We start from the raw sequence: 8,749 nt of genomic DNA on the forward strand, positions 1-8,749 counted from the left end.
GCATGAATGACTCCATTTACCCCTTTGTTGTCCAGTCATGTGAGGAGAGCAGTACAAGTAGCAGTTCTGAAGATACATCCTAAAATCACCAGGGCATGCAATCGACAATGCTATGAGCCACGAGCACCGTGGTATCAGGATCTTGCCTTGTCGAGGAGACATGGAGGAAAATCAATGCTTACAACTGCGATTTACTCCTCAAAATGTGGTAGCGAGAGGAGAGGAAACGCATCAAAAGATACCCCGCCCCTCCCTCTCAATCCATTCACTATCCACATCCACACCTATCGAATGAAGACGAATTCTCTTGTGCAGGTTGTAGAGACACCTCAGATCCCCCCTTCCCGTTTCCTCCTTAACAAGTGTGTCAAACGGTGTACAGTAGACTTGATGAAAGATTCATTTGGAGGCACCTCCCAGCCTTTACTGAATCCTGTGGCTTGTTGGTCTGCTGCACTCCCTCAGTCGCGTTTCATGACACAAGCGCTGCTTTTCTTTCCCACTTCCAAATGAAAGTGAACGTTTTGGTGAGAAGATGTTGTCTTTCTTCTTCCCACTTGTGCATGCAAAGAGCTGGATGATGGATGGGACGGCAACTTAGTGATGATTGAATATGGCAGGAAGAAGATAGAGATACTTGTGGGATCAGCAGTCAATTAATTGCCTGTGTGAAGACGATGCATTTAAGGGCAAGCGAAGGCCAAGCATCGTCCATCGAACCAATGATAAAGTGAGAGAAGTGACTGACTGAAGTGAGTGGTGGCACTGTCAGCAAGTGGTGTCAGTGAGGGGACTCTGTGTTTTATCGGCTAAACAAGTAGTCACAGGGTTGACCGAACACTTCAGGTGTCAGTACGCCCAACTGTCTGTGCTTTGCACCGCGCGATTAACAGCACACCCAAGTGGGTGTCTGAAGTTGGCACCACTGAAGACTGAGGCATGCGATGAAGTTGGCACGACTCCTCTCTACTGACAATAATCTCGTCCACTGCCCTGTCCACTGGCCATTGCTTTGTGAATATGAGGGGACTTGTCACTTAATTTGGTCATTGTGCAATGCCATCTGTAGCATCCCATCTCATCATATCACAGCACATCACACTGACTGTCAACACACTCGAGGGTGATTTCTTGTCAATTGAGTCACGACGAAGTACCAACTCGACCGTGACCATGACGAGAATAGGAATCATATCTAGGTGAGGGAGTGAATTTGATAAAACAAAGGAAATAGAAGTTGTCCTTCTGCTTCATTGTTTGATGGGGAAGCTTTACAGCACAATGCCTTGACTTGATCAAAAAGTAGCAGGATTAGATGGGACATATATTACGATGCTAACGGCGATAAAAGTTCTCGCATTTACTAATATTCCCAGATTAAGAATAGGTCCTCTTCTCATTCATGAGCTTGGAAGCAATTACTTTACCCATTAGGCTCTGCAAAAATTGTTCATTTTCTTCTCAAGAAACAAATTTTGTTACACTAAATGGCGCCGCCAGGGAATGGGGCGATGAGGGAGACGTATCGAATTTTATACCTGCGGGTGGTTGAGATGATGGTCAACTACTTATTTTGGTGATGATAACAAAGACATATTCACAGATTTTACGTGAGCGGAACTAAAACGTGACGAGAAAACAGTCACAGTCTTGTGGTGATAAAAACCTGAATGTACACGACAACTTTTTCGGTTAAATTTCGCACTGAGAGTAATTTTTAATTCTCCTAAACACGGGATAACAGATAAAGTGAGAAATTTAACTTGAACTAGGTGTAAAACACGTAAATACAAGCATATAAACGGTTAGAAGAATGCTAAAAGAATTTATCCAGGGATTTTCTCTTCTGAGACTGAAATCTAGGCTAACATCCCTTTTAGTGTGCCTACGTGTTTTACGTAGTGGAACACTAAAAAGTTAAGAATTGAATTTGGATTGAATAGTGTAACGAAACTGGTGCACAACGGTTAGAGAGATCCTCCCCATTCTTCAGATGATTAAAATCTCTGCATCACAACCGATTCAAGCAGCAGGAGAAGACTTGAAAAGAGGAGCAGTCTTGGGTCATGATTCACGTCATTGATGATGGTGATGACGATGACGACAAAACGTCGCTAGGGAAAGCGGATCAAATAAGTCTCACCCTCGTGCATTAAAATTAGATGACCATCGTTGTCACGAGCCATTAATAGACTGTCTTCACTTCTGCCACGTCGCATAAACCTGTGAATTTTGAATTTTCGATGGTTGGGCGACCATCTGATCAAGCGACAGATAGACAGACGGATGCATAGGTGAATTGAACGAAATAAAAGTCTGTTTGTGATGATGATGCAGGATCAGTAAGCGTGATGCAAGAGAACGGAAATGTTACCAGCCGAAGAGTTGAACAGCCTTAAAATGTTCATTAAGTGGAAAAGAAGGCTGGAGATTGTTTGTAAAATTTGCAGTATGTAGTATTAGATCAACGTAGAGTTTGATGAATTACCCTAAGGTTCATCAAAGTCACAAACATCCTCTATTCTTCCTGTGTGAAACAGACCTTCAAAGTGAGCGGCTATGGAACAGTTGACTTACACCTACACCATCTGGAAAACTATGATGGACTTCACACGTACATTCGCTCACACATGACGGGCAAAAAAGCCCAGACTATCAACCTGCTGCACTTCGTTTGCCTTTTCATCGCATCGAAACGCCCCTTTAAAAAAATACTTTTTGCCAAAAAAAAGTTTCGTCTGCCTTTATGTTCCAATGTTCGTTAGGCCGACGAACGTAACACACTTCTAAGCTACATACCATTCCATCCTCAAAAGACCTTGCACAAAGGCCACCCAAAAATCACGACTACGATTCATATACTCGAGACACTTTGAAGGGTTGCAAAAATTACTTCATCCTCTTCTTCACCGTCTCCTCCTATGTCTTCCTTCTCCCCTTCTTGTTCATTCTCTTGAGACAGTCTGAACGGATCAAGACCAGGACCAGATAGCTCATACCGCCAAAAATGTGACTCATGAGACACTGGTCTTATTCTGCACATTCAATCCCATATTAATATTTATGGCACAATCGTTCTACTCTTCATTTCTTTTTTTCTCAACGTACCTACCGCCATTTCTGGACACTGAAAATCCTTAATGTAATAGCATGGACAGTTGGAAAATTGCCCGCACAATCACGTTCGCTTGCGCCCCAACTTACTTCCTATACTCGTGTCAATACCTTCAACGCCAAGACGATAGATAAATTCCCACCACTGTTTCACATTGTAATCATCCTTGCGTTTTCACAAATCCATTCTCAAGTCCCGTTTCCTTTCCTTGTGGCTGAGGGTCTAGTAGGCTAAACGACCAGGGGGTTCTCAATTCGTTACAACTGTGCGGCTTCCTGTTTCTAAACCTTTAATCCCATGTGCGAAGGATTCACCACGTGAAATATTGGATCCCATACAAAGCACTGATGTCAACAGTACTTGATGGTGTGCTCCTTACGGACCTCTTCTGGCCACCACTTTCACTAAATACTACATGACAGAAAGTTGACCTTTCTATACTAGGTTAAACCCACGTACAGCAACCGAAACCGCCTCTAACTCATCAAATAACACTGGATACTGTGAGATCAGCAGACTTGTTGAATGGGATTATTTAGAAACTACGTTACAGCTTTGGCAGGTGTAACCCAGTTTCTGATGCAAAACTTCTTATAAACTGGAAAAAAAACAATCGCCTGTCCACTTCGGCCGACAAATTTTCTCAAATCATATAGTTCTCACTTAACACTCACTTCAGATATTCCATCTTGTTAGCCTCGGTGACTTTAATCTCCCTGCCTCCTGGTTTCAACTCTTCTTCCTGCAACGAATCGAACTTGTAGTAGTTGCCGCTGAAGTACAATTCCAAGTCCAGTTCGTCCACATCATTATCTCTATAGAAAGACAAAATACTACTAAGTTTCGCGGAATGGATAAAAGAAATTTAATCATATACACTGCCAGAGTCACGTATACGTGACGCCCCAGTAGTCATATCCCGTACACCTTATCAGTGGTTACACCAGAGTGTACCACAAACTGACTTGCAGAATGCAATAAAAACACTCATTAAAGATTAATAACACTTAAGCGTAACATTAGGGTGATAAAATATCCAGGTTTTGGTGTTGAATTTTTCCCTGAGGTGCTCTGTTAATAATAATGAGAGCAGACTTTTTACGTGTCATCAAGAAATAAAGGCTTTAAAAACTTTCAAAAAAAGACCAAGCCATACCGAATGAAAGCAAGGGATTGGTAAAAGTCGTGATCAACCAATTCGAGATCTTGTAGACAGGCTTTTCGATCGAGGATACGCTTGTAGAAGGCCAGAGTAAAGCCACCGTCAATACACCGACCATGAAATAGAGCCTATCAGAGGAGAAATAAGGGAAAAAGTGAATATAAGTTTAGCTGTAGGAATGTGACCTCGTTCCTCAAAATTTTTTTACGAGTGAGATGAGAATCTGATGAGAAATCGGAGCATATCTACGTTTATTCAGGCGAAATTTAACAGGAAAATGAATAGTGTTAGGCAGAGTTACGTTAGAAAATCTTTTTTACCAAAAACATCTCAATTTTTACGGGGAATTTACAATTTATACCTTTTACTTGTCCACTGAATAATCAAAAAATCGTATTGTCTTCAGTACAGTTTGTAAGAACTTGTGAGGGGTTTCCAAACGCATCCGATCGTCACATTCGCCTTATTGTGTTCTCGACCACTTTCTGCCTATTTTCAACCTAACAGCCGTCATTCGAGCTTGTCTAATTCTCGTCAAATACCTTAGAAAGTATTTGAAGAAGGTGAGCTCTGTGGCGACGAAACAATGTATTGACCGGAAAGAGTTTGATAAATCACTTAAACTCGATGACGCCCCTTATTCTTAAATAACGCCACCAAATTATGCATTGTCATCTTTCAAACATATCATTGAACTTGAGTGATGATGAAGTAACTGAACTACACCTACACCTATTAAAAGATTCATAGTGGAAGTTACTAGTCAGAGGGGTGTCACAATAAACACAGACAGTAGATTTTGAAGGCCATCGATTTGATGCTCCTTACTTCTTTTACCAGAGAGCAACACTCCGTCCTTGCGTCTCAACGTTCAGCAAGCGAACGAACATATCAGCGGTTATTCCCAAGCAATCCACGAACCACTCACTCCACACTTCTTAGGCACTACTTCATTCTCAAAATGGTAGGCCTGCTTTATCTGTGGTACACAGAGGATGGAATTATTTGTTTCCAGAAAAAAACTAAAATCTCCATATAACTCAGGGGTTGTAAGCAAAGAAACAACGTTTCCTTCTTTTTGAGAGACAGTCAGGACTAATCAGTCAGTGTCGGAAGAAAGTTGTACTATCAATCGTACAAGGCAACCTAATGCCGTATCCTGGGTACGGGGAGGTTCACACTTTAAGACAGGAGCAAGGAACCAACTGCCCCATCTTCATCCCTTACCACACTATTTCTCCATCAGAAGATCACCAGTGCAATAGATCGAGCACTTAAGAAGTAGAGCTACAATGATAGAAAGGAAAGTAGCTAGGGCCAAGCTGTCTGTTTCTAGAGGCAAACCGTATAAAAGTATAGGCATTCTAAACAGTAAGACTTTTGGTTATTCAGCACCAACGTGCAAGCTTCGATTACAACACGGGTAATGATACAAAAAAATATGCCTCATTTCTGTTCCTCTAACCTTGATTTAAAGAGAGGCGCCATCAGAACCACCGAATCGGAAAAATAATCACCAAGAAATTGCAGATTATGACAAATTACGTCCTCGTACATTACGCCTTTTCATACAGTATGCACGATGGTCGAAAGTTGCCACGGTCATTAGAGACCTTTCAGTTCGTCGTTTGAATGACTATAGACAGACCCGTCCGGAATATTAGGGACATTAGGATTGAAATGGATTAAGATCACTTGGAAAACGACCTGTATGCCGGACCATTCCTCCTAATACCTATTGTCGATGGGGACTACCACTCTTTTACAACGACATGAGAAAAGTTTTGAAAGTATTAGGGTAAATTTCCCCGAAACTAAACGGAGGTGCTTACCATTCCAATGACGCGTCCAATGAAGTGAAAATAGTCGAGATGCGCCACATTTGCAACATCAGAAGCGGGATTAATCTGTAGGGAGTAGTGTGCACCGGTATACTCGAAGAGGCCAAACATAGGATTGAAAAAGTCCCGTGAAACACGCAGAAACCACTCTCTGTAAGATAGATGAAGTTCGGAATAAGGTTTATTTATAAGTTTTTTTGGGGAAGAGGGTAAAAAGAGGTAGAGGATTAATGAAAACGCAACTTTGATGGTTGCGAAACAATCACTTGATGTCATGGTTACTGATGAAGCTGGATATGATTCTCAAATAACAGGAAGTTAGAAATAACCCCAATGAGAAGTTGGGAGCATTAAAATGACAACAAAGTAAAGAAGAGATGGGAAGTTAAGACGAAGTACTGATGAGGGAAAGTTATTCATAGGTAAAAGCTTACGCAAATTTTGCGGTAATCGTCATGGAAGGTGGAAAACGGCTGTGTATGACTGGGTCCGTAGTGTGAAACACCAAGGCTACTAATGATTAATCACGAAACTAGATCTGGCAAATATTTTTGAAAAAAGACTGGAGCGGGAAAACTTGATTAAAGCCTAAAGATTTGGGAATAATTCAGATAACGAAGATGAAATTAGGAATAGTAAGGCAGACAAGTCCCAGAGTGTCTACCGCAGTATTCGCAAGTAGTGTTCAAGTTAAAACAAGACATTCAGCAAAGCTTTATTGGGTCAGTAATCGGCATGCGTGTTAACTTCTGCAAATGTTCCTCAAGGACTGCTTTATTTCTACAGAAGGAAGTATCATAGCTTGTGCTATTTCACCATAGGTTTTGTGTTCACCCGTTGCGTGAATGATCACAAGAATGGCAGCTGAAATATGAACCGTGAGCTAACAGGCGTACGGCCGAATATCTTTGAAATGCTGACGTGTCCTTTCGCCATGTCACACTGTCCTAAAGGTCTTCTATACACCGTCACCACATGCTATTATGCGCAAGCACGCATTAACATTATTGTCTCCACCATGTTTAGCGACATCTAAACCCAAATGCACCAAACAGACCCAAATATATGTGTAGCAGTTGTCGGGAGGACGAAAGGGACATAAATGATGCCCATTACAACAACAGAAGGGTCAAGAAAATCAATTTTCTTTTGGTAGACACCACAAACAGAAATATGCAGGCAAGGCATCTGCTGCATTTACGGAGGGTTAAAATGACAATGTGAGTACTCGGAAATGTGATTGTATGTGACTGATATGCGTCAATCAGTCAGTATTATTCACCGTACCCTACTATTTTTCCTCCAACTTCGGACAAAATATCGCTTGAACTTGATGAATGTCTTAAAAATCGAGCACAGCTGCATTCCAAGGCGGCGGAAGTTTCACAAAATCTGTTTACCAGCGATTGGAGAGGATGAGATATGCGACAAAAGAACGCATCACCTAGAAGTAGTTTAAAGGTGTGATGGTGAATTGCAGACTTAATTACAAAATCCCATTCCACATTTCAAAAAAGAGCAGTACAAAGATTGGCACTTTGGGAGGAGATCACTGCAGAATATCTTCTGGTCAAAATTCAACGCTTCTCAAATAAACGGTCTCAAAACTGTCTTTAATTTCACATTTTGGCACTCTTTTAACGACCGAGAGATTCCAATTAGAAGGCACAAATTTTGAGCAGTTTTCCTCTGCTAAAGCAACAGACTGCACAGAAGGGAAACAAGAGATGGGAAGAATACTTTCGCTTCCCTAAAATTAAAAGCCCTCAAAAGAGATGCTCTGCCGAAGACGTGGATGTAGAGCATTTTATAAAAATATGCGAATATTTTTAGTTAAAAAACAAGACCATAAAAAATTAATTAATGCTAAAATAATTGCTGAAACTTGGGGATGACAGTAATAGCTTTTCTTTGTTTTTCATTAAGGCTCGGCCAGACATCTCTTTCATTTGCTAACATTAGGGAAGCTTGCGAGCCCCCCTCCCCCCCAAAAAATATCGTTTCTGTTGGGATTTTGAGAAGGTTCCATAGATTGCAAATCTCCAAACGTTCCAGAGAGTCGACCTCTCGCTCAGTACCTCCTGATCGGCTCATATCAAGCAGAGATGTGGTGTAAGGGTACTGATAACCACTCGAAGGGCAAATGTCAAGGTCAATCAATTAATCTAAGTGGGCGTAACTGAAGTAATCGAGACACACAAACTCTATGGCTGCCAAACACGTACCTACCAAGCGTGCCCCGTTTGCTTGCTCACTACATCGGTAGGTCAAATGCACTGGAAGTCTTGATCTATGGAAGACCTGGTTGGTGGAATCGATAGGATTCTGAAGACTCACACACAATTGTCGATGGACCTTATAACAGTTTATCTTGGCAGCTAAAGCTTATACCAGGGAACTGTAGTGAGGAGATGTAAGACAGCTAAATTAAGCAAATGCAATGGTTTACCCAAAGACATAATTGCAAATTTCACTTTACCAGAGGATAAGGACAAGAGAGGACCTTCCATCCTCGCTCCCCGAGGAAAATCTACCAAAGGATAACTTTTGTTGTGATATAAAGTCTTGCGATGACATGCAAGAGTAGCGCTGCCTTTTAAGTGATTTCTTAGTTCTGACTGATTCTCAAGG

At 41.5% G+C, this 8,749-nt stretch overlaps 1 protein-coding gene across 1 annotated transcript; it reads right to left on the reverse strand. All coding sequences in view use genetic code 11, as the record gives it.

The window, feature by feature from the left end:
• Window positions 1–1,997: 1,997 nt before the first annotated feature.
• On the reverse strand, window positions 1,998–6,229 carry EGR_04381 (E3 ubiquitin-protein ligase Itchy; the record flags this gene model as incomplete). Its single annotated transcript, XM_024493630.1, has 5 exons — window positions 1,998–2,114; window positions 2,894–2,963; window positions 3,790–3,930; window positions 4,272–4,405; window positions 6,110–6,229. The coding sequence occupies 5 exons, from the start codon at window positions 6,227–6,229 to the stop codon at window positions 1,998–2,000; spliced, it is 582 nt and encodes a 193-aa protein (XP_024351951.1).
• Window positions 6,230–8,749: the final 2,520 nt, after the last annotated feature.

The sequence above is a fragment of the Echinococcus granulosus genome (assembly GCF_000524195.1).
Source record: "Echinococcus granulosus chromosome Unknown EG_S00027, whole genome shotgun sequence".
Classification (NCBI taxonomy): Eukaryota; Metazoa; Platyhelminthes; class Cestoda; order Cyclophyllidea; family Taeniidae; genus Echinococcus; species Echinococcus granulosus.